General features: G+C 37.9%; 1 protein-coding gene across 1 annotated transcript in view; it reads right to left on the minus strand.

Moving 5' to 3' along the window:
* ZC3H6 (zinc finger CCCH-type containing 6) overlaps positions 1-26,548 on the minus strand; it is a 72,586-nt gene that overhangs the window by 11,273 nt on the left and 34,765 nt on the right. The window contains exons 3-7 of the mRNA XM_010829541.1: positions 23,022-23,144; positions 14,391-14,643; positions 10,343-10,476; positions 1,875-1,991; positions 1,169-1,280 (exon numbers count right to left, since the gene is read on the minus strand). Of these exons, the coding sequence (XP_010827843.1) occupies positions 1,169-1,280; positions 1,875-1,991; positions 10,343-10,476; positions 14,391-14,643; positions 23,022-23,144 (739 nt within the window). The remainder of the gene's footprint in view (positions 1-1,168; positions 1,281-1,874; positions 1,992-10,342; positions 10,477-14,390; positions 14,644-23,021; positions 23,145-26,548) is intronic.

The raw sequence follows: 26,548 nt of genomic DNA on the forward strand, positions 1-26,548 counted from the left end.
GCCTTCAGAATGGAAGAAAATAATAGCAAATGAAGCAACTGACAAACAACTAATCTCAAAAATATACAAGCAACTCCTACAGCTCAATTCCAGAAAAATAAATGACTCAATCAAAAAATGGGTCAAAGAACTAAATAGACATTTCTCCAAAGAAGACATACAGATAGCTAACAAACACATGAAAAGATGCTCAACATCACTCATTATCAGAGAAATGCAAATCAAAACCACTATGAGGTACCATTTCATGCCAGTCAGAATGGCTATGATCCAAAGTCTACAAGCAATAAATGCTGGAGAGGCTGTGGAGAAAAGGGAACCCTCTTACACTGTTGGTAGGAATGCAAACTAGTACAGCCACTATGGAGAACGGTGTGGAGATTCCTTAAAAAAATGGAAATAGAACTGCTTTATGACCCAGCAATTCCACTGCTGGGCATACACACTGAGGAAACCAGAACTGAAAGAGACACGTGTACCCCAATGTTCATCGCAGCACTGTTTATAATAGCTAGGACATGGAAGCAACCTAGATGTGCATCAGCAGATGAATGGATAAGAAAGCTGTGATACATATACACAATGGAGTATTACTCAGCCATTAAAAAGAATACATTTGAATCAGTTCTAATGAGGTGGATGAAACTGGAGCCTATTATACAGAGTGAAGTAAGCCAGAAAGAAAAACACCAATACAGTATACTAACGCATATATATGGAATTTAGAAAGATGGTAACAATAATCCTGTATACAAGACAACAAGAGACACAGATGTATAGAACAGCCTTTTGGACTCTGTGGGAGAGGGAGAGGTGGGATGATTTGGGAGAATGGCATTGAAACATGTATAATATCATATATGAAATGAGTCGCCAGTCCAGGTTCGATGCACGATACTGGATGCTTGGGGCTGGTGCACTGGGATGACCCAGAGGGATGGTACGGGGAGGGAGGAGGGAGGAGGGTTCAGGATGGGGAACACATGTATACCTGTGGCAGATTCATGTTGATATATGGCAAAACCAATACAATATTGTAAAGTTAAAAAATAAAATAAATAAATAAATAAAACCAAACTAGGCTTTCCAGATTGTACTTAAGATTTTTAAAGCCTCAATGACACTAGAAAACTACAATATTTTGGTTAACATTTTTAATAAAGGATATTATGCATATAAATGCAGTTCTCTCCTTTGGTACAATATCCTTGTAAATAAAATTTGCAGATCTCTTTCCTCTTCTCCAACTCTGCATCATGATCAAATTTACATTGATCTCCCTGTTCACAAAAAAAGAGAAAAAAAAAGAAACCATTGAGTTGAATTTTCTCTGTGGTGTTTCATGGTAGAACCATGGTCATATCTCCAATCTTTGAATAATGAGCTCAGTAATTCAAACAATCCCTTAGAATTCTTGCCCAGGATGGTGGAGGTGGCTTTGGGCGGAGAGGCAGAACAGTGAACATGACCTCAGAGGACACTGCTTGGCTCCAGCACTCACCATGTCTGGCTAAGCTACCCTGGGGACTCATTTAACCTCTTGGTTTGACCATGATTAAAATGAGAATAATAACAGTAACTGAACTTTACTGCATCATTGTAAACATGAAAACATTTAATATTAGTAAGCCAATTTGAGCAGTACGTGCCACATAGCATCATGTGTCAGTAAAATAAAATCTGATTTCAACAAGCTATATTATTGTCCCAGAATATAATTATATGAATTATACAGTATTCAATGCAAGATCCATTTTGAAGAACTAGTTCTATTCCAACTATATGAGAAAACACTCACTACCCCCTAAAATGACCTTAAGTTTTAAAGATTGTTTCAGAAGTTAAAGTGATTTATGATACCCCTATAAATTTACCTTAATACATCTCCCTTCCAGAAAGTATTTGCAGATTTGTTTTCCTTTATGTTCCACTGTATGTTGATTAATAAATTCCTGAGTCATAATCTTCCATTTTTTCCCTGGTTTACTATACTGCAAGAAAAAAATTTACTTAAATAAAACATATGAAGTATTTAAAAAGACATTAAAATTCATACTGAAATGGATCTAGAAAGCAGTACACACTAATCATTAAAAGTGGTGAAGACTGAACATTATGATGCTATTTATTTATCTGGAGAGAGGCGATGCATGAAAGCATGCTTTTGGAAAACTGCTTACTGGTACTGGTAGTTGCAAACAACCCTGTCTCTAATTTAATGAAGACATCTAACTACATTTTTCAAAATAAAATTGTGAGAACTTTAAACTTAATAATAATACTCAGTTTTGGCAAAGACACAATAAAATATGCACTTTCATGTATAGTTGGTTGAAAACTTAAAATACCGATATTGTTTGACACAAAATTTGTACTTTTCAGCATGAAATTCTGAAGGAATTACCAGGAAGGCACATGAAGATTTATCCACAAAAATAACCATTGCAGAATTATTTACAAGTAAAACAAACAAAAGCAGGAAATACTCTACACATCTAAAACTAGAACACAAATAAAACACATTATGGTACATTTAGAATATTATAAAGTCATTTAAAAAATCATGAGATGGAAAGACAATCTGGGGACACAAAATGTTCACAATACCTTACCAAGTGAAAAAGTGATCCGAGTTTATAATAATAAAGACAAAGAAAAAAACAACTAAAAGAATATACCCCTACCTTTAAGACTGTGTATCTCTAGATGAATTTCTACAGAGTTATAGATTGCTTGTGCGTGTGGTTATTTTGTATTTTCTTTAGGGAAAAAAATTGAGGATATATTACCTTTAACTTTTAAATTTAAGAAAATTAAGAAAAACTAGTATATGACACAGAGAAGGCAATGGCAACCCACTCCAGTACTCTTGCCTGGCAAATCCCATGGAAGGAAGAGCCTGGCAGGCTGCAGTCCATGGGGTAGCTAGGAGTCGGACACGACTGAGCGACTTCACTTTCACTTTTCACTTTCATGCGTTGGAGAAGGAAATGGCAACCCACTCCAGTGTTCTTGCCTGGAGAATCCCAGGGACAGGGGAGCCTGGTGGGACTGAAGTGACTTAGCAGCAGCAGCAGTATATGATAGGAAATCTCACAGCCCTACTTGCTTTCCTTAGTTCTCCTCAGGCCCCTATTCAACTTTTGCTGCAAGTACAAGAAGGCTGACTAACAACAAATTACGAGCTCTATAAAAGAGCACTGCTTTTCAAGCTCCTAGCAGGCACAGTGCCTTGCACACTGTAGGAGGTTCATAACTATTTACTTTTCTGAATTGGTATCAGTTTTCCCTTTTTCCTCAATTTGCTAGACTATGGAGAACAAAGCACAATCTACTGAAATCTCTCATAGCAAATGCCTGAGGCAATAGATAGGTAAAGTTAAATCTGATCCTCAGAGCTCACAACTGATGAATGATATAATTCACCAGATGTCTGGGGAAAAAAAAAAGTATCAGAATACCAGGAAAACATAATCTTTGAGTTTCTTTTTAAAAAGTATATATAGATACACACATATACACATATATACATATATATACACATATACACACACGTGTGTATCCCATGAAAACGCAAAGAAACTGATTATACTCTACTCCAATAGGATTATTTTAAATGTCTTCAGTTCAATTCAGTCGCTCAGCCGTGTCTGACTCTTTGTGACCCCATGAACCACAGCACGCCAGGCCTCCCTGTCCATCACCAACTCCCAGAGTCCATCCAAACCCATATCCATTGAGTCGGTAATGCCATCCAACCATCTCATCCTCTGTCGTCCCCTTCTCTTCCTGCCTTCAGTCTTTCCCAGCCTCAGGGTCTTTTCAAATGAGTCAGCTCTCCACATCAGGTGGCCAAAATATTGGAGTTTCAGTCCTTTCAATGAACACCCAGGATTGATCTCCTTTAGGATGGATTGGTTGGATCTCCTTGCAGTCCAAAGGACTCTCAAGAGTCTTCTCCAACACCACAATCTAAAGCATTGATTCTTCAGCACTCAGCTTCTTTATAGTCCAACTCACATCCACACATGACTACTGGAAAAACCATAGCCTTGGCTAGACTGACCTTTGTTGACAAAGTAATGTCTCTGCTTTTTAATATGCTGTCTAGGTTGGTCATAACTTTCTTTCCAAGGAGTAAGTGTCTTTTAATTTCATGGCTGCAATCACCATCTGCAGTGATTTTGGAGCCCAAAAACATAAAGTCAACCACTGTTTCCACTGTTTCCCCATCTATTTGCTATGAAGTGATGGAACCAGATGCCATGATCCTAGGTTTCTGAATGTTGAGCTTTAGGCCAACTTTTTCACTCTCCTCTTTCACTTTCATTAAGAGGCTCTTTAGTTCTTTGTTTTCTGCCATAAGGGTGGTGTCATCTGCATATCTGAGGTTATTGATATTTCTTCCAGCAATCTTGACTCCAGCTTGTGCTTCTTCCAGCCCAGCATTTCTCAGGATGTACTCTGCATATACATTAAATAAGCAGGGTGACAATATACAGCCTTGACGTACTCCTTTTCCTATGTGGAACCAGTCCATTGCTCCATGTCCAGTTCTAGCTGTTGCTTCCTGACCTGCATATAGGTTTCTTAAGAGGCAGGTCAGGTGGTCTGGTATTCCCATCTCTTTCAGAATTTTCCACAGTTTATTGTGATCCACACAGTCAAAGGCTTTGGCATAGTCAATAAAGCAGAAATAAATGTCTTAAACCCACATAAATTTTATTTACAAACATTTTCTATTTCCATGGGAAGCTTCCATAAGCCTCTTATCCTTATCCATCAGGGGGCAGATAGAATGAAAATCACAATCACAGAAACTAATCAAACTGATCACATGGACCACAGCCTTGTCTAACTCAATGAAACTATAAGCCATGCCATGTAGGGCCTCCCAAGATGGATGGGTCATGGTGGAGAGTTCTGTCAAAACGTGGTCCACTGGAGGAGGGAATGGCAAACTATTTCAGAATTCTTGCTTGAGAACCCCATGAACAGTATGAAAAGACAAAAAGATATGACACTGAAAGATGAACTCACCAGGTAAGTAGGTGCCCAACATGCTCCTGGAGAAAAGTGGAGAAATAACTTCAGAAAAAATGAGGCAACAGAGCCAAAGCAAAACAATGGCCATTTGTGGATGTGACTGGTGATTAAAGTAAAGTCTGATTCTGTAAAGAACAACACTGCATAAGAACCTGGAATGTTAGGTCCATGAATCAAGGCAAATTGGAAGTGGTTAAACAGGAGATGGCAAGGGTGAACATTGACATTTTAGGAATCAGTGAACTAAAATGAACTGGAATGGGTGAATTTAATTGAGATGACCATTATAACTACAACTGTGGCCAAAGATCCCTTAGAAGAAATGGAGTAGCCCTTGTAGTCAACGAAAGAGTCTGAAATGCAGTACTTGGATGCAATCTCAAAAATGACAGAATTATCTCTGTTCGTTTCCAAGGTAAACCATTCAATCTCACAGTAATCCAAGCCTATGCCCCAACGACTAATGCTGAAGAAGCTGAAGTTGAATGGTTCTATGAAGACCTACAAGACCTTCTAGAACTTACACCAAAAAAAAAGCTGTCCTTTTCATCATAGGGGACTGGAATGCAAAAGCAGGAAGTTAAGAGATACCTGGAGTAACAGGCAAGTTTGGCCTTAGAGTACAAAATGAAGCAGGGCAAAGGCAAACAGTTTTGCCAAGACAACACAGTGGTCATAGCAAACACCCTCTTCCAACAAATAAGAGAAGACGCTATACACGGACATCACCAGATGGTCAATACTGAAATCAGACTGATTATATTCTTTGCAGCCAAAGATGGAGAAACTCTATACAGTCAGCAAAAACAAGACCAGGAGCTGACTGTGGCTCAGATCATGAACTCCTTATTGTCAAATTCAGACTTTAATTGAAGAAAGTAAGGAAAACCACTATACCATTCAGATATGACCTAAATCAAATCCCTTATGATTATACAGTGGAAGTGAAAAATAGATTCAAGGTATTAGATCTGATAGACAGAGTGCCTGAAGAACTATGGACAGAGGTTCGTGACACTGTACAGGAGGCAGTGATCAAGACCATCCCCAAGAAAAAGAAATCAAAAAGGCAAAATGGTTGTCTGAGGAGGTCTTACAAATACCTGAGAAAAGAAGAGAAGCTAAAGGCAAAGGAGAAAAGAAGAGATATACCCATCTGAATGCAGAGTTCCAAAGAATAGCAAGGAGTGGTAAGGCCTTCCTCAGTGATCAATGCAAAGAAATAGAGGAAAATAATGGAATGGGAAAGACTAGAGATCTCTTCAAGAAAATTAGAGATACCAAGGGAACATTTCATGTAAAGATGAGCACAATAAAGGTGAGAAACAGTATGGACCTAACAGAAGCAGAAGATATGAAGAAGAGGCGGCAAGAATACACAGAAGAACTATACAAAAAGATCTTTATGACCCAGATAACCATGATGGTGTGATCACTCACCTAGAGCCAGACATCCTGGTATGTGAAGTCAAGTGGGCCTAAGGAAGCATCACTACGAACAAAGGTAGTGGAGGTGATGGAATTCCAGTTGAGCTATTTCAAATCCTAAAAGATGAAGCTGTGAAAGCGCTGCACTCAATATGCCAGCAAATTTGGAAAACTCAGCAGTGGCCACAGGACTGGAAAGGTCAGTTTTCATTCCAATCCCAAAGAAGGGTAATGCCAAAAATGTTCAAACTACCACACAATTACACTCATCTCATACACTAGCAAAGTAATGCTCAAAATTCTACAAGCCATGCTTCAACATGAACCATGAACTTCCACATGTTTAACCTGCATTTAGAAAAGACAAAGAAAACAGAGATCAAATTGTCAACATCAGTTGGATCATCAAAAAAACTAGAGCGTTCCAGGAAAACATCTACCTCTGTTTTACTGACTATGCCAAAACCTTTGACTATGTGGATCACAACAAACTGGAAAATTCTTAAAGAGATGGGGATACTGGACCACCTTACCTGTCTCCTAAGAAATCTGTATACAGGTCAAGAAGCAACAGTTAGAACCAGACATGGAACAATAGACTGGTTCCAAATTGGCAAAGGAGTATGTCAAGGCTGTATATTGTCACCTTGCTTATTTAACTTCTATGTAGAGTACATCATTCGAAACACTGGGCTGGATGAAGCACAAGCTGGAGTCAAGACTGTCAGGAGGAATATCAATAACCTGGAATATCAATAACCTCAGGTATGCAGATGACACCACCCTTATGGCAGAAAGAGAAAAGGAACTAAAGAGTCTCTTGATGAAAGTGAAAGAGGAGAGTGAAAAGTTGGCTTAAAACTCAACATTCAAAAAACGAAGATCATGGCATCCAGTCCCATCACTTCATGGCAAACAGATGGGGAAACAATGGAAATAGTGACAGACTTTATTTTTGGGGGGTGCCCAAAATCACTGCAGATGGTGACTGCAGCCATGAAATTAAAGGATGCTTGCTCCTTGAAGAAAGCTATGACCAACCTGCTGCTGCTGCTGCTAAGTTACTTCAGTCGTGTCCGACTCTGTGTGACCCCGTAGACGGCAGCCCACCAGGCTCCCCTGTCCCTGGGATTCTCCAGGCAAGAACACTGGAGTGAGTTGCCACTTCCTTCTCCAATACATGAAAGTGAAAAGTGAAAGTCAAGTCGCTCAGTTGTGTCTGACTCTTAGCGACCCCATGGACTGCAGCCCACCAGGCTCCTCAGTCCATGGGATTTGCCAGGCAAGAGTACTGGAATGGGGTGCCATTGCCTTCTCCGATGACCAACCTAGACAGCATATTAAAAAGCAGAGACCTTGCTTTGCCGACAAAGGTCTGTCTAGCCAAAGCTATGGTTTTTCCAGTAGTCATGTATGGATGTGGACCATAAAGAAAGATTTGGACCATAAAGAAAGATTTGGACCATAAAGAAAGCTGAGTGCCGAAGAATTGATGCTTTTGAACTGTGGTGTTAGAGAAGACTCTTTAGAGTCCCATGAACAGAAAGGAGATCCAACCAGTCAATCCTCAAGGAAAGTAGTCCTGAATAATCATTGGAAGGACAGATGCTGAAGCTTAAAGTCCCAATATTTTGGCCACCTGATGTGAAGAACTGACTCATTTGAAAAGACACTGATGCTGGGAAAGATTGAAGGTAGGAGGAAAAGGGGATGACAGAGGAGGAGATGGTTGGATGCCATCACCAACTGATGGACATGAGTTTGAGCAAGCTCCAGGAGTTGATGATGGACAGGGAATCCTGGCGTGCTGCAGTGGGGTCGCAAAGAGTCGAACGTGACTGAGCTACTGAACTGAACTAAAACTTTTTTTAGAAACATTTTCTATTTCTAGGCTCACTTAGAACAAGTAGATATAAATGACCAGTTCATATATGCCTTCTCCACAAGGATTGTGGCTGTAATAAATAGGCAGCCAAAGAGTGCACCATGAGAAGTCAAAAAGCCAACTTGAGGAATATAACTCTGAAATCAAAAAGTAAAAATATTAGGTAATGACCCCCCCCCCAGTAAAACCCACTGAAAAATGCACCAAGGTGTACTATGTAGCCCATCAGGCTCCTCTGTCCATGGGATTCTCCAGGCAAGTATCCTGGAGTAGGTTGCTGCACCCTCCTTCAGGGGATCTTCCCAACCCAGGGGTCAAACCCATGTCTCTTATGTCTATCTGCACTGGCAGGTGGGTTCTTTACCAGTAGCAGCAACTGGGAACCCCTTTAGTCGCTCAATCATGTTTGACTCTTTGTGACCTATGGATTATAGTGAGCTAGGCTCCCCTGTCCATGGGATATTCCAGGCAAGAATACTGGAGTGGGTTGCCATTTCCTTCTCCAGGGATCTTCCCAACCCAGGGACAGTACCCGCGTCTCCTGCTTGACAGGCAGATTCTTCAGGAAAGGAAAAATGTCCTAAATCTGGTAAATGCACAAGAAAGAATTTATTCTGATTTTCTATTACAAGATTCAGAAATTTTTTAGTTGCGAGCTAGATCTGGAAACATCTAAAATGTTAGTGCTTGAAGGGGCCATTAGAGTTAATTTAATACTGTACTCTAATACAACAGGTTAAGCAAACTGAAGCTCAGAGATAGGCAGTAACTCCCTCAAAACCATACTTTCTTGGAAGCTAACATTTTTTCATGTATGGGGTATAAGTACTGAATGTAGGAGAAGGTTTACTCAGAAAGTATTCACATGGATTTGGTCTAGAGAAAGCAGCACATCCTAGACAACCACAGCTGCCTAGAAAGATGGGGAGGCAGGTTAGTTTCCCAGAAATTCTAAGCTTATTCGCAAAGCTGTTATTCCACAGAATAGTGGGTTAAGAGTGAATGTTTGCAGGTGTGTGGGGAAAAAAAAGTTCATGGTGAAGCAAATTTTAGAAATGATGGGTTGAACAAAGTCATACAGACTTCTTTCTGCCTAACCTGCTCAGAGCCTTTAAAGTTCATGTTGACTAAGAATCACCCAGAGTAGAGTAGTATGTGCTGGGTTTCACACATTTATTTGGTCCTAAACTTTTTTTTAAGGTCATACTTGCTAGCAACTCCCTAAACAGTATACTAAGGAGTATATTAAAAAATCTTTGCCTGTTATCTTTAAACCCAGAGATTAGAAAACTGAGCATTTTCCAATTACAATGTTACTATCCCTTTTCTATCAATCAGGGTTACAGCTATTGATAACCCACCCTTGCTCTGCATAATTCAATCAAATCTTACTGGAACAATGGCAGAATACAGAAACTGGATCACTCTAATCTAGAAAGTCACTACAAGGTTGAAATGTATTTGTACAGAGTTCAGTTCAATTCAACATACATTTATTCAGTCTCTACTATACACATGGTTCATAAATTGACCCTTCCAAACATTAATACCTCCTTTCTTCTCTTTCAAGGATTTCAATCCTAGTAAGTAAGTGAATTTACCACCGTCTCCCTTCTTGGTCCTGCCACATATTGAGCTACCAAGCATTTTACTGCCATTTCCATCTAGGGAAGATGACCCCTAGGAAGGAAAAGTGCAACAGAGAACGTACAGAACAAAAATGTTTGCTTTCAGACGTATCAATTTTATTTTGAAGTGCTCTCGAGTTTAGCAGTTTTATTTCAATGCCACCTAAACGTGCACCTGTATACTAGCATCGTAACTAAGTAAAACAAAACTTTTATTTGGAAATTCATCTATATTCATTTGATCTGCACTAGAAATTTTTCACTTACTAGGAAAGTAGCATTAAAATCACAATGCTTTATTTGCAGCCAAGTAAGTTAAAAGGTAGAATCCTCAATATATATAAATTCTCATTACCTCATGATAGTCATCAGTTCCTGAAAACACATTTGGCCCTTTGTTGACCCTTCCGCCACGGTCTTTGCGTTTGATTTTTTTCAGCAAACCTCGTCCACGAGCAACATTAAAACTTTTAACCCTCTGCTCAGTACCTACAAAAGTTAAAATGTACTCTAGACATTATAAATAAAACAGCACACCAACCTACTAGTTTACAGAGAATAGTATATTTTAAATAGTCTACAATGTACAGTGCATTCTTTTTTCCCTCTAGATTCAATGAAAAAACTAATTCCATCTTTACATTTTACTTTAAGGTACTGCTTCTTATTGTTTTGTTTCTCAAGTGATGTTAGCAACATAAGGAAGGCAAGGAACAAGGATACACATGGCTGGAGAAGTCAAATCTAGTTTTATCCTTCTCACTGCTCCTTAGAATACACAATTAAGGAGGTTTTCTGTTTTTTAAGAGAATTAAATATTACATTCCTCTCTAAGGAAGACAATGAAATATTATTAGTGATTAATTTGTAGCAAATTGTTTCTATTGATAATTCTGGATATCACATATATTGCCAAGCAAAATTCATACTTGTCTTTTACTTTTGAAAAACTTGATGTTTAAAAGTATCTTAAATTATACTTAAATTATAAAAATACTTAAATTATAAAAATTATATATTAGGGTAGTAAGTTAGAATACAAAGTGATTTCTCATCTTACCAAAATCATATTGAACTATTAAGTTTTGCAATGATCTTAAATCTACAAAACAGCCAATAAATGCATGAAAAAAAGTTTCACTTCATTAAAAGAAATTAAAAATTAACATACCAATTTTCACCTCAAAGAATAACGGTAGTAGGGATTTGGAGAAACTGGCATTTTTGCACACTGGCAGAAGTGTTATAAGTTGCTATAATACTTTTTTGAATATCAGCTTGGTATATGGGTCAAAAATCTTCAAATGTGCCTATGCCTTTTGACTCAATTCTACATTTCAGCATTTATTATTAGGAAAAAAGTTTGCCAAGATGAGATATGTATAAATATGCAGGGTTAATCACAGAATTTTAAAAAAATGGATGCAACTTAAATCTCAAATAATTACTAACAAACAAATTTAGCAATTTAATAGATAAATTATGGTGCATCTATTAGAATGTAGGCATTAGAATCTACTCATTAATGTAAGAATGACAGAAATACAATTCACAGTTAGAGAGAAAAAAAAACGAGTTTTAACAGTGTATAGTTTTTTGTTAAAAATAATTCTCAAAAATTCTAGAAGAATGTTTGCCAAAAATATTAATAGTAATTGTCCCTGAGTGTAGAGATTCAAATTGTTTTTATCTTTGGTCTTTGCTTTATGTGTTATCATTTTTTACACATAGAAAAAGTTTTCTGCATTTGTCCATATATTACTTTCATAATTCTGGGGGAAAAAATGAAATTCAGAATAAATCGCAATAGTCAATTCATTAACAGAACAAAAATAAAGAGTCTGAAAGGAAAAACCCCAGGTAGGAAGGGATGAACAAGGACTCCACATTCCCTTTATTCCCCAAGTGGAATGATCCCCAACACCACTATGTCTGACTCCAGAACAAACGTGCTAATTACAATAGCACATGTATAGACAAATTCCTTTCTCTTTAGTTCAACAAAGCCTCGGTTCACATTTTTCAAAGGAATTTTGCTAGGAAATCAAGAAAAAATAAAGCCATAAAAATAACCAAATTTACTCATAATGGATTCTTTTTTTCAGTGCTAATTAAAAGATGTGAAATGAATCACCAGTCCAGGTTCGATGCATGATACAGGACGCTCAGGGCTGGTGCACTGGGATGACCCAGAGGGATGGGATGGGGAGAGAGGTGGGAGGGGGGTTCAGGATGGGGAACATGTGTGCACCCGTGGCGGATTCATGTTGATGTATGGCAAATCCAATACAATATTGTAAAGTAATTAGCCTCCAATTAAAATAAATAAATTTATATTTTAAAAAAATAAAATAAAAATAAATAAAATTTTAAATTTACATTTTAAAATTTAAAAAAAAAAGTTATGTAGGGTTTGGGTTTCACCACTTCACCTCAGCCTCATCTTGCACCAGTTTTCTTGAAGCAGACATGCTAACTAGACAATTTTTAAGGCTAATTTGACCCTTATGTGATCCATAATTTCTATGGAAACTTGTCCTGGTTTTCCCAGGGATGATGTACCTCAATATAACAGATGAATAGGTTATCATTCCAAAAATTTCTTTAGGTTTTGTTCTTATTTCTGATTCAGAAAAATGTGTATAGTCCTTGGTTGGGTGGATGAAAACATATGCATGTATGCACTTCCATTTACTACACCACTCTGCTTGACTCCCCACCCCCGCCCCCGGCAAATTGTAGTTATTTTACATTGTTAAGTTAATCCATTATGTTTCCATTGTTCCCATTATGGCTTGCAATTGTAATTCTTTTATTTTTTGTATGGCTATTGATTGTGAAAACTGATAAACATCTTTTACTCTTGTGATTATGTAACTGTTACTCACTTAATACCATTATATCATGATTGGTCAACAGAAAAATAATAGAACTCCATATCACCCAAACTAGGATCTAACAAAAAGACCTGTAATCACTTTTTAAATTCCAGACGCATATCAGAGTTATCTTGAAACTTTTTGAAAAATACAAATGCTCAGGTATTGCTTTTTTTCTCCAGAGCTCCAGATAAGTTTCTAATGAGCAGTTGTGTTTAAAAATGATGCTTCTGAACTGTGGTGTTGGAGAAGACTCTTGAGAGTCCCTTGGACTACAAGGCAATCCAACCAGTCAATCCTAAAGGAAGTCAGTCCTGAATACTCATTGGAAGGACTGATGGTGAAGCTGAAACTCCAATACTTTGGCCACCTGATGCGAAGAACCAACTCATTGGAAAAGACCATGATGATCAGAAAGATTGAAGGTGGGAGGAGAAGGGGATGACAGAAGATGAGATGGCTGGATGGCATCACCCATGAGTTTGAGTAGGTTCTGGGAGTTGGTGATGGACAGGGAGGCCTGGCATGCTGCAGTCCTCCTCTTTGGGGTCGCAAAGAGTTGGACACAACTGAGTGACAGAACTGACTAAACTGGACTATATGATGATCTTTTATTTTTATCTAGTTTGTTTCACTTTTTGTATTTCATATTCAGTGCCCCCATTTCATTTAGTTTATGTTTTCCAATTTCTTGATCTCTTCTTTTTCATTTTTATTTTTTGATGTTCTTTCTCAAGCCTTTATCAAGTATAGTAGAAAAGCTTTTGCATACATATGTATAAACATGTATAATACATATAGTTTAGAAAATTATGAATTTTTACATAACAAAAAAATTATGACATTTTGATTTCACTTGTTTGGCTTAGTATGAGTAGAATGCTAGATTTCTAGCATTTATTTAAGTTTACTGTATAGCATAGGAAACTATAATCAGTATCTTGTAATAACCTATGATGAAAAATAATTTCAAAAATAGTATTTGTGTATTTGTATAACTGAATTATCTTGCTGTGTACCTGCAACATTTTAAGTCAACTATATTTCAATAAAATACATATATTCTTTAAAAAGTCTATAGTCTTGAGTATATTTAAACAGCAAAGAGGATCACTATATTTTAAACTCTAATAAAAGAATAGCTTTCTAGGATTCTGTCTTTATAGGGTCTAAAATATAAAGTAACACAAGGTAACTGTTGAAAAGTGTAGGTAATGTTTTTTTTCAGTATACTGATACCATATAGAAGAGAGGGGAAAAGACATAACAGGAAAGTTGTTCTACATTTTATATACTTTAAAAATATTAGGAAATCTATTAAATGCAAATTTTAAGATATCATGCAGATTGAAATATCTATAGATTTTTGTCCTCAAGGTCTACTAAATAAAGAAAAACAAATTCAGGAACCACAGGAATAAACTGACCATTACAAAGGGCTAAGAAATTTAAGTTTTTATTTCATAGCTACCTGTTTATCTTAATAAAGTTTTCATAGTCAAAACCAGACAATTTCAAACTTACCTTGCTGAATTCCTTTCAATCTTTGTTTTTTCCCTGGTTCTTTAGAAAAAGATGATCCTAAAGAAGTATTTGAGGTTTCTTTAGCTTGCCTGTATTGTTTCAGCTGACTGGCAAAATCTTCCTCTGTTTCCTGACTGTAGCTACCAAAGTTGTCATCACTGTAGGTACTGTACTCATCATAGTCTTTACTTTTAAATTTTCTGTTATGTTGACTCTTCTTTGATGCCATGTAGCTTCCTGATATATGTCCATGCTAAGTGAAAATGAATAACCATTGTCAGGATTTTTCAGTTACATATAGAGGAGTTGATCGTAACACAGCACATCTTCCCCCACCCCTCCATCCCCAGAAAGCTGGGAGAAAAAAGGGAAAAGAGTTGTTCTGTCTTGTGGTTAGAATTTATCTATGGAACTATTTAAAACTAAGTTTAAAAAGCTAAATGCTACTCTGATGTTATTAAACACTGTAATGTTCATAAAACCTTGCTGGTGAGTGTGTCTTGTTCACTTTGTTTTCCATGCCCATGTCTTACATTTCTCATGCTCCATACCTCAATATTTGTATCCACAAGAGTACTTTAAAATCCGTATCAACATACACGAATTCCTTCTCCAAAAACCCAAAGAGGTCTTTTTGAAAATAGAAAAAAAAAAAAAAATAGTAAAATAGCTTGGAGAAAGGGTAGAAAATATGCAGAGTCTCCTTAAGATTGAAAAATTCCCAAATGACATGTTTAAGCATATTATATTTAATAAAAATTATGTAAGGTCAAGTTTGTAAAAAGGAAACGCTTGTATATGAGATTTAATAGGAAAAAAATACAGATGTCCCTAATAATGAAAAATATCTAATGAATAAATTGCTCATTAGAAACTATTAATTGCATTTATCCATTATGAATTTTATTGCTTTTTACTAAAGCATGTAAAAATAAAAAATACATTGTAGTCCTAGAAGTTTATTTAGTGATAGTATGCAAGTACTTCTCTATTCACCGAAATATTTTCATTACTTCTATCATATCTTGTCAATTTTTTTATAAGAAAGCAAGAAAAAAATTGCACATAATTACAACTTGAGGATCTAGAAAAAGTCAGACCATGACTCATTTTCAGTTTAGTACATTTTAAATGTGATATAAAATACTACCCTGGCAGAATACCAACATGAGACTGCATTTTTAATAAAATACAGAGAAATATTAAGTCCTTTCTAGTAATTATAAAATAGAGAAAAAGTAAATACTAACTGAAGCAATCAAGAAAATCAATTAACATCGATTTTGAATTTTGAAGACATTGTATTAGACTTCCAACATTCTTTTTTTAATATAAATTTATTTTTTAATTTATTTATTTTAATTGGAGGCTAATTACTTTACAATATTGTATTGGTTTTGCCATACATCAACATGAATCCGCCACAGGTGTACACATGCTCCCCATCCTGAACCCCCTTCCCTCCTCCCTCCCCATCCCATCCCTCTGGGTTATCCCAGTGCACCAGCCCCAAGCATCCTGTATCAGGCATCAAACCTGGACTGGCGATTCGTCTCACATATGATATTATATATGTTTCAATGCCATTCTCCCAAATCATCCCACCCTTGCCCTCTCCCACAGAGTCCATAAGACTGTTCTATATATCTGTGTCTCTTTTGCTGTCTCGCATACAGGGTTATCGTTACCATCTTTCTAAATTCCATGTATATGTGTTAGTATACTCCAGTACTCTTGCCTGGAAAATCCCATGGACAGAGGAGCCTGGTGGGCTACAGTCCATGGGGTCGCGAAGAGTCAGACACGACTGAGCGACTTCACTTTCACTTTTCATTTTCATGCATTGGAGAAGGAAATGGCAACCCACTCCAGTGTTCTTGCCTGGAGAATCCCAGGGACGGCAGAGCCTGGTGGGCTGCCATCTATGGGGTCGCACAGAGTCGGACACAACTGACGCAACTTAGCAGCATACTGTATTGGTGTTTTTCTTTCTGGCTTAATTCACTCTGTATAATAGGCTCCAGTTTCATCTATCTTATTAGAACTGATTCAAATGTATCTTTTTAATGGCTGAGTAATACTCCATTGTGCATATGTACCACAGCTTTCTTATCCATTCCTCTGCTGATGGACATCTAGGTTGCTTCCATGTCCTGGCTATTATAAACAGTGCGGCGATGAACATTGGGGTACACGTGTCTCTTTCAATTCTGGTTTCCTTGGTGTGTATGCCCAGCAGTGGGATTGCTGGGTCGTATGGCAGTTCTATTTTCAGTTAACATATTGAAAAGCAGAGACACTACTTTGCCAACAAAGGTCCATCTAGTCAAGGCTATGGTTTTTCCAGTGGTCATGTATGGATTCGAGAGTTGGACTGTGAAGAAAGCTGAGCGCCGAAGAATTAACGCTTTTGAGCTGTGGAGTTAGATAAGACTCTTGAGAGTCCCTTGGACTGCAAGGAGATCCAACCAGTCCATTCTAAAGGAGATCAGTCCTGGGTGTTCTTTGGAAGGAATGATGCTAAAGCTGAAATTCCAGTATTTTGGCCACCTCATGCAAAGAGTTGACTCATTGGAAAAGACTCTGACGCTGGGAGGGATTAGCGGCAGGAGGAAAAGGGGACAACAGAGGATGAGACGGAAGGATGGCATCACTGACTCAGTGGACATGATTTTGAGTGAACTCCGGGAGATGGTGATGAACAGGGAGGCCTGGCGTGCCACAATTCATGGGGTCACAAAGAGTCAGACACGACTGAGCAACTGAACTGAACTGAACTGAACTGAAGGAATCTCCACACTGTTCTCCATAGTGGCTGTACTAGTTTGCATTCCCACCAACAGTGTAAGAGGGTTGCCTTTTCTCTACACCCTCTCCAGCATTTATTGCTTGTAGACTTTTGGATAGCAGCCATCCTGACTGGTGTTAAATGGTACCTCATTGTGGTTTTGATTTGCATTTCTCTCATAATGAGTGATGTTGAGCATCTTTTCATGTGTTTGTTAGCCATCTGTATGCCTTCTTTGGAGAAATATCTGTTTAGTTCTTTGGCCCGTTTTTTGATTGGGTCGTTTATTTTTCTGGAATTGAGCTGCAGGAGTTGCTTGTATATTTTTGAGATTAACTCTTTGTCAGTTGCTTCATTTGCTATCATTTTCTCCCATTCTGAAGGCTGTCTTTTCACATTGCTTATAGTTTCCTTTGTTGTGCAGAAGCTTTTAAGTTTAATTAGGTCCCATTTGTTTATTTTTGCTTTTATTTCCAACATTCTGGGAGGTGGGTCATAGAGGATCCTGCTGTGATGTATGTCGGAGAGTGTTTTGCCTATGTTCTCCTCTAGGAGTTTTATAGTTTCTGGTCTTACATTTAGATCTTTAATCCATTTTGAGTTTATTTTTGTGTTTGGTGTTATAAAGTGTTCTAGTTTCATTCTTTTACAAGTGGTTGACCAGTTTTCCCAGCACCACTTGTTAAAGAGATTGTCCTTTCTTCATTGGGCTTCCCTGGTGGCTCAAAGGGTAAAGCAGCTGCCTGCAATGTGGGAGATCCCTGGGTCGGGAAGATCCTCTAGAGAAGGAAATGGCAACCCACTCCGGTACTCTTGCCTGGAAAATCCCATGGACAGAGAAGCTTGATAAGCTACAGTCCATGGGGTCACAAAGAGTTGGACACGACTCAGCAACTTCACTTCACTTTCTCCATTGTATGTTCTTGTCTCCTTTGTCAAAGATAAGGTGTCCGTAGGTGTGTGGATTTATCTCTGGGCTTTCTATTTTGTTCCGTTGATCTATATTTCTGTCTTTGTGCCAGTACCATACTGTCTTTACTGTGGGTTTGTAGTAGACCCTGAGGTCAGGCAGGTTGATTCCTCCAGTTCCATTCTTCTTTCTCAAGATTGCTTTGGCTATTCGAGGTTTTTCGTATTTCCATACAAATTGTGAAATTATTTGTTCTAGCTCTGTGAAAAATACCATTGGTAGCTTGATAGGGATTGCATTGAATCTATAGATTGCTTTGGGTAGTATACTCACTTTCACTATATTGATTCTTTCGATCCATGAACAGGGTATATTTCTCCATCTATTAGCGCCCTCTTTGATTTCTTTCACCAGTGTTTTATAGTTTTATATATATAGGTTCTTTGTTTCTTTAGGTAGATATATTCCTAAGTATTTTATTCTTTTCGTTGCAATGGTGCATGGAATTGTTTCCTTAATTTCTCTTACATGAAGGAAACACAGCCCCTCGGTCTTGAGAGTGGGCCGCACGGACAGCTGATCCTCATCCCGCTCCATGGCAACGAAGCCCCGGCCAGCCCCACACCGCACACGCCCGGCCCAGTCAGCCCCGGCCTTCGCCTTCCAGTGGACCCCTAGTACACATGGTGCCAGGTGCCGGCTTTCCAGCCTCCCGTGACTTCCAACATTCTTAAAGCAACGTTTTTAAAGTTTATCAACTGTTCTCAGTCTAGCACTTTAGAAATTCAGAAGTGGATTTAGGATCATAGCCAAAAGGCAGTGTTTCTTACATTTTTTAAAAAGCCACTATTAAAACAAAAAAAGAATTGTTTTGATTAAGCTGAAGATTAATTCATTGAATGGTACTTACAGTTCCTTTTATTAAAAATGTGATTATATTAATTTTTCAATGATATATTTCAATGCTTAATTACTAAAGATTACTGTTAATGGGCAACTTTGAATTTTTCTCTAGAAATTAGATGCTTTCCACAAAAGCTTTTAAGCATTAATAATAATCCAGTTCTCTTGATTTTTTCACAGCCTTTACAAAAATAATCTCCATAATTCCTAGTTTTTCAAGCAGAATTACCCCTAAACTTTCAATTCATCCCTCCCTTGATTTCCCAACTGCAAATAATCCTATCCCTCTAATGATGCAAATCTCCCATCTCAGGGCTCCTTCTGCAGTGACAGACTCTAACATGCCTGCTGCAGTGCTTAGTGTTTACATCAGGGCATCACCCAAGCTCTCCTGGAAGTGCTAAATGGACTGAGGGGTTACAGAGCAGCCCCAGAGAAGAGCTCCTCGTGCTTCACAAGTTCATCATCTGGAATGAACAAAATGTACTCAGCAGCAAGGATCTAGCAAGTATTTTTAAAAGCCCTCCTAAAGATAAAAGAAACGAAAAAGACTATAAATTCTACCAAAAGATATAATTTCTCCAATCATTTTGCTTATTGATTATTAGGCTATATACCTGCTAGAATGTCTGTGGGGGAAGATTTGGTTTCTGTAATACAGGCTATCATTATAAACATGAAATAAGAGTACAGGAGACCCTGAACAAGGATGAGGAAAAAGGAAAACATATTAAGCATTTCAATTTCATAATTAGATGCTAATACTATATTCTATTATTGCCTTTTAGAGTAAAACTTACATATAGTACCTACTTTTTATCTCATTAAACGAGATTTTTAGGATATACTTTCTAATATCAGTGAGTCAACCCTAAAGCGTATGTGAAGGAAATGATCCTGAACTTTCTTTTCTAATGCCAGATTAGGTAATTTAATTCAGATCAGCCCTTCTCCTAAAAAAAACGCAGAAAAAAATTTTTTTTCAAACTTCTATAGACATCAGAGAGCTAACAAATTAGTGAAGGATTTCTGGACCATTATTCATGGAGTAGCTGAAAATCCCCAGAAGTGAGCAGTACTTGGAGCTGTTTTTGCTCTGAAAGCATTGGCCCATCATGAAAAATCATCTGACAGGTTCAACAATACTTTTGACTATCCTTTTAACCTTTGGGAACAAAAGGAGAAGTCCAGAGTCTGGAAAAAGTGGAAACCTTAGAAATCCCCAGTAAGTCTGTGGATTTTGAGGTTTATGCACACTGACGTGAATACTCCTCAGTACTCCTGAGAGCGCCAGGATTTTTCCAGCACAAAGTAATTATTTATATTGAAGTTTTGCTCATACAATGCAATATACTTAAGGAAGATATAAAGTATATCATGTTTTACTTTTTTTTTCTGTTTAAAACACATCAAATAACATTTGCACTTGAAAAGGTAGATGGCACAAAATTTGTATATTGAAGCCCTAACCCTCAATACCTCAACATGTGAGTGTTTGGAGAAAGGGACTTTAAAGTGGTGATTAAGTCACAATGAAGATGTTAGGGTGAGTCCTGATCCAATTTGACTGCTCTCTGTCTAAGAGGAAATTTGAACACACAGAGGAACCAAGGGTCCACGTGCACAGAGGGATGACCATACAAGGACAAAGCAGTGAGTAGGTCTACAAGTCTACAAGCCAAGGAGAAAAGCCAAACAGATCCTTTCTTTGTGGCCCTCAGAGAAAACCAATGCTGCCAGCCCCTCAATCTTGAACTCAGATCTAGCCTCTGGACTGTGAGAAAAGTAAATTTCTGCTGTTTAAGCCACTAGTCTGTGGTATGTTGTTATGGAAGCCCTAGTAAACAAATACATGATGTATTCTTTATGTTCAAAGATTTGAAATTTGTAGCATGTTTTATAGAATATTTTTTTAAATATCAGAAAGCAAAGAATGAAATTGAAAGCTTAATTCTTCTCTTTAAAAGGCAGCAATTCAAAAGATATCATTTCACATCCATTAAGAAGGCTCTTGGGCTTTCCAGGCGGCTCAGTGGTAAAGAATCCACCTGAAATCCAGGAGATGAGGATTCAGTCTCTGGGTCGAGAAGGTCCCCTGGAGGAGGAAATGGCAACCTGCTCCAGTATTCCTGCCAGAAAAATCCCATGGACAGAGGAGCCTGGTGGGCTATAGTTCATGGGGTTGCAAAAAGTCAAACACAACTTAGCGACTGCACACATATGCACAAGAAGGCTCTTATCCAAAACAAAACAAACAAAAAACAGAAAATAACAAGTTTGACAAGGATGTGGAACAATTAGAAAAGTCTCAAGCATTGTTGGCAGAAATGTAAAATGGTGCAGCCTTTGTGGGAAACAGTTGGTAGTTCCTCAGAAAGTTAAATGCAGAAATAACATATAATCAAGCAATTTCACTCCTAGGTCTACACCCCCAAAGAATTGACAGCAGAGTCTCAAAGAGATGTCTATACACCCGTATTCATAGACAACAGGCAAAAGGTGGAAGCAATCCAAATAACTATCAATAAAGGAATAAATAAACAAAATGTGGTATGTACCTATAATGGAATATTATCCAGCTTCAAAACATAAGGAAATTCTGATACATACTATACAACATAGATGGAAAAATTTTTTTCAACAAAGATGAAAAAATTACGTTAAGTAAAAAAAGTCAGACACAAAAGGACAGTGTGTGATGTGCCCAGAGCAGACAAATTCACAGAGATGGAAAGAATAGTGGATACCAGGAGGGGGGAGGGGGGAAATGAGGCATTACTGTTTGGCAGATACTGCTTCTCTTTAGGATGACAAAAATGTTCTGGAAACGGATAGAAGTGATCGTTGCAAAACACGGTAAATACACTTAATGTCACTGAGCAACTGTTATTTTAAAATGGTGAAAATAGTGAGTTTTTCCAAAGAAGATATATGAGTGGTCAACAGACACATGAAAAGATGCTCAATATCACTATCACTAATCATCAGGGAAATGCAAATCAAAACCACAAGGATATATCACCTCACACCTGGCAGAATGGCCATCATCAAAAAGCTAAGAAATAACATGTATTGGTGAAAATGCAGAGGAAAGGGAACACTTGTACACTGTTGGTGGGAATGTAAATTGGTGCAGCCACCACAGAAAACAGTACGAAGGTTTCTCAAAATATTAAAAAAATAGAACTATCATATGATCCAGTGTTCCACTTCTGGATATTTTCCCAGAGAAAATAAAAACATTAATTTGAAAAGATATATGCACCCCTGTGTTCACTGCTGCATTATTTACAGTGGCCAAGATACAAAAACGACCTAAGTGCTCATTAATGGATGACCGGATAAAGATATGTGGCACATATACAATGGAATATTACTCGACCATAAGAAAGAATGAAACCTTGCCACGTGCAACAACGTGGATGGACCTACAGGGCATCACGCTAAGTGAAATGACCCAGACAGAGAAAGATAAATGCCGTGTTATTTCTCTTATATGTGGAATCTAAAAACCAAACAAATGAGCAAACAACGGAAGAGAAACAGATTCGAACAAACAGGTGGTTGCCAGAGGGGAATGCGGATAAAAGAAATAGGCCAGGGAGATTAAGAGGTAGAGCCTTCCAGTTGTAAAATACGTGAGTCGCAGGGATGAAATGTACAGCACAGGGAAAACATAATGTAATATCTCTGTAGGTGACAGCAGAGATGAATGGATAAAGATATGTAGCACATATACAATGGAATATTACTTGACCATAAAAAAGAATGAAACCCTAGAGGGCATCATGTTAAGTGAAATAAGTGAAAGTCTGGTAACCAGACTTGTGATGGTATAATTTTGTAATGTACAGAAATAATGAATGCTATTATTATAATACATTGTGTACCTGGAACTAACATAGTGTTGTAGGTCAATTCTACTTCAATTTGTAGAGAAAGAAAAATAGTTAAAACTGTAAATTCTATGCTATGTATATTTTATATACATATTATATACATATATTTTACAATAAAAATAAAGAAATACCTGAGAAAATGGAATGTCATAATCTCTGTAGAAACCAGATCTTTTTCTGTGGGAAGTTTCTGTATGTTCGACCTCTGAATCAAGGCTATACTCTGAACTATCATCACTGGATGGAGAATTATGCTAAAAGAAGGAAAAACCAAAACTGTTAAATTTACAAAAGGAAGAAAATTTAACTAGTAACTGAATAAGCTTATTTCAACCAGAGGGGCCAACCAATAGATTGTATTATCCTAGTAGGTTCTGAAGTATTAACTGAAAAATTCTTGCTCCAAAGACCACCTCCACCCCATCTTCTCTAAAATTTTCTGAAGGAAAGTACATATTCCTCTTTTCTCAGAGATTTTATGGCAGCATTTTCTCCATCATCCATTTGGCCCAAGGACTTAAAACAGAAAATATGCTCTAAAGGTATCTTAAATTTAAGTTAATCTTAAAGGAAGTAAAATTGGTTCCTCATCACCAAAAAGGTCCTAGAACATGAATTGAGTATGAATTATTATTTTTTTTACCTAAAACGGCTTTAGAGTTCTTAATCTATTGTATAAGTACTCTAAATCTAAAAGATACCAAAACATTCCAAATTATAGATATAAAATAAATCCAGTCCACAAAATTGAACAAAGATGAAATGCAAACCACAAGTAATTGATAGTGATTGACAAATATCATGAATAAGTTTTTTCAAGTATGAATGCAATTTCATTCATTCCAATTATTCCAAATGAATTATTCATTCATTTCAATTACCTTCCCAGGTTGAGCATCCTCTTTAAAAAAATTTTTTAAAGTTCTTATCAACAAAGACACTGGCTCTATATTTTATTGTCCTTGCATTTCCAGCATGAAGGTCTAGAACAAACTCAGTAAAAATGTGCCAAACTAAATTGACCTCTTGATACTTTCGATGGAAAGATCTGTTTTCCTCGATTCCGTTCTTACATGCTCACTTAAGATGACTAACTGTTTTCCTCTATATTGTTCTTAAATGTCCCAGAGTTTAGTTTTGTGGTGCTGCTCTGTTTCTGTTGATATGATAGGTGATATGAAGATCTTTTTATAATTATGCTATGAAACACTTTAAGCTTAAGTATCTAATCTTTTTGGTTAGGATTTGAAATAAATATTATTGATTTAAAGGCCAAATTTGCTGTGTTACTAGCAGAAGTCAGCTCTGGCTGAAGACAACACTTCTCATTTGAAAAATACTAAGAAGACTCGCCTAAGAAGAAATTCAAACAAGGGCCTTGCTTCAGGAAGAGCCATCAGAGAAGAGAAGATTCTGCTGAAAGAAGAAGATTCTTCAGGCTGCTGCTGCTGCTGCTAAGTCACTTCAGTCGTGTCCGACTCTGTGTGACCCCATAGACAGCAGCCCATCAGGCTCTGCCGTCCCTGGGATTCTCCAGGCAGGAACACTGGAGTGGGTTGCCATTTCCTTTTCCAATGCAGGAAAGTGAAAAGTGAAAGTGAAATCGCTCAGTCACAACCGACCCGTGGCGACCCCATGGACTGTAGCCCCCAGGCTCCTCCATCCATGGGATTTTCTAGGCAAGAATACTGGAGTGGCTTGCCATTGCCTTCTCATTCTTCAGGCTATCCCCCCGCAAAATGAGTCTAGAATACAGATTTAAGAAGCCATTAGGTAGGCTATTATAAAAAAAAAATACACTATGTGGTTCATATATAGTAATAAGTAAGAGTAACTATTAACCTGAAATTAGCAACTGGACTACATTAAATATAGCTAGAAATAGAAGAGAGTAATTAAAATTATTACATTTTTAAGTGAAAAGGATAGTATACTTTTTATTTCAGAATTTTTGTGTTTCTTTTTTTGGGGTATTGTTTAGTATCTGTTTAGTGTTTGAAAGTGTTCCTTTAATTTTGTTTTTTACTTATAATACACTGGTGGATTATTTCTTTCAATCCACTTGGTTGCTAAGTACTAAAGTTCAAGTCTAAATGATTATGTTTTCTGTGGGACTCTTTAACAGCATGATACCACATCGTGGTGAGTAAAGAGGGCAAAAGATGGATAGTAGAAAGCTAATTAACAGGACAGCCACTTAGTGAACCCTTCAAATATTCAGTGCCAGACTTTAGAGACTTCAGTGACTTCCCTGAACATGGCAGCCTTTTCACACCTTTTTGCTTTTGTATTCTTTGTGTCTCTTCAGTCAACCAACTAATTCCTACCTGTCCTTCAAAAATCTACCATAAATGAGGAAAATAGTTTTCTGTTTCACTGTCTATTTTTCCATGTACCAGTATCACACTGCTTTAATGACAGAGCATTAATGTGCTTTAATATGTTAGGGTCACCCCATATATTCCTCCTTTGGGGGTTTTCCTATCTATTCTTGGATGGTAGTTTTAAAGGTAAAGTCCACAAATTATTACTCCTGTCCTCAAGAGGTAAAGATTAATTCTTCTCCCCTTGAGTGAGGCCTAAATTTAGAAGCTTGTTTCTAGTAAACAGATTTTGTCCAAAGTGCTTAGGTTAAGAAGAAGACTGCAGCTGTCATCGTGGGTGCTCTCGCTTGCTCTCACTGTTGGCTCACTTGCTTTGGAGGAAGTGAGCCAAACCATGAGGACGCTGCTGTGACATGTAAAGAGGCTCACATGCTGAGGAGCTGAGGCTGCCAAGAGCCTCGTGACTGAACTTGGACGAGGAAATGACTGCAACCTCACAAGAAGTGCTGAGCCAGAATCACAAAGTTAAGCCATACCCACGTTTCAGACCCACAGAAACAGAGAGGCAAACTTTCATTGTTTTAAGCTTCTAAGTTTGGAGTAGCAATCTGTGCAGCAATAGTTAGCTAATACAGATTCTGGAAATGTGGTGCTGCCAGTACAAACATCTAAAAGGCAGGACTGGTTTTGGAATCAGGCAAGGAATAGATACTGGAATGACCTTAAATGAGCACTAGTGAAAGCCTAGATCACCCTTAATGATCATTAGTAAAATTTTGAAACTTGGGGTAACTTAAAGGAAAGAGAGATATCTTATTAAAAGTGGAGGGGTTTCCCTGGTGGCACAGTGGTTTGATCCCTGGTCTGGGAAGATTCCATATGCTATAGGGCAACTAAACCGGAGTGTTACAAGTACTAAGCCTGTGCTCTAGAGCTCGGGGGCCACGCCTACTGAGACCACGCACTCTGGAGCCTGTGCTCTGCAAGAGAAGGCACAGCAATGAGAAGCCCGTTTACTGCAGCCCCAGCCGCCACTTGCCGGAACTACAGAAAGCCCATGCAGCCACAGACCCAGCACTGCTGCTGCTAAGTCGCTTCAGTCGTGTCCGACTCTGTGCGACCCCATGGACAGTAGCCCACCAGGCTCCCCTGTCCCTGGGATTCTCCAGGCAAGAACACTGGAGTGGGTTGCCATTTCCTTCTCCAACGCATTAAAGTGAAAAGTGAAAGTGAAGTCGCTCAGTCTTGTCCAACTCTTAGCGACCCCATGGACTGCAGCCCACCAGGCTCCTCCATCCATGGGATTTTCCAGGCAAGAGTACTGGAGTGGGGTG

The sequence above is a fragment of the Bison bison genome, unplaced genomic scaffold, assembly GCF_000754665.1.
Source record: "Bison bison bison isolate TAMUID 2011002044 unplaced genomic scaffold, Bison_UMD1.0 scf7180017864508, whole genome shotgun sequence".
In the NCBI taxonomy this organism is placed as follows: Eukaryota; Metazoa; Chordata; class Mammalia; order Artiodactyla; family Bovidae; genus Bison; species Bison bison.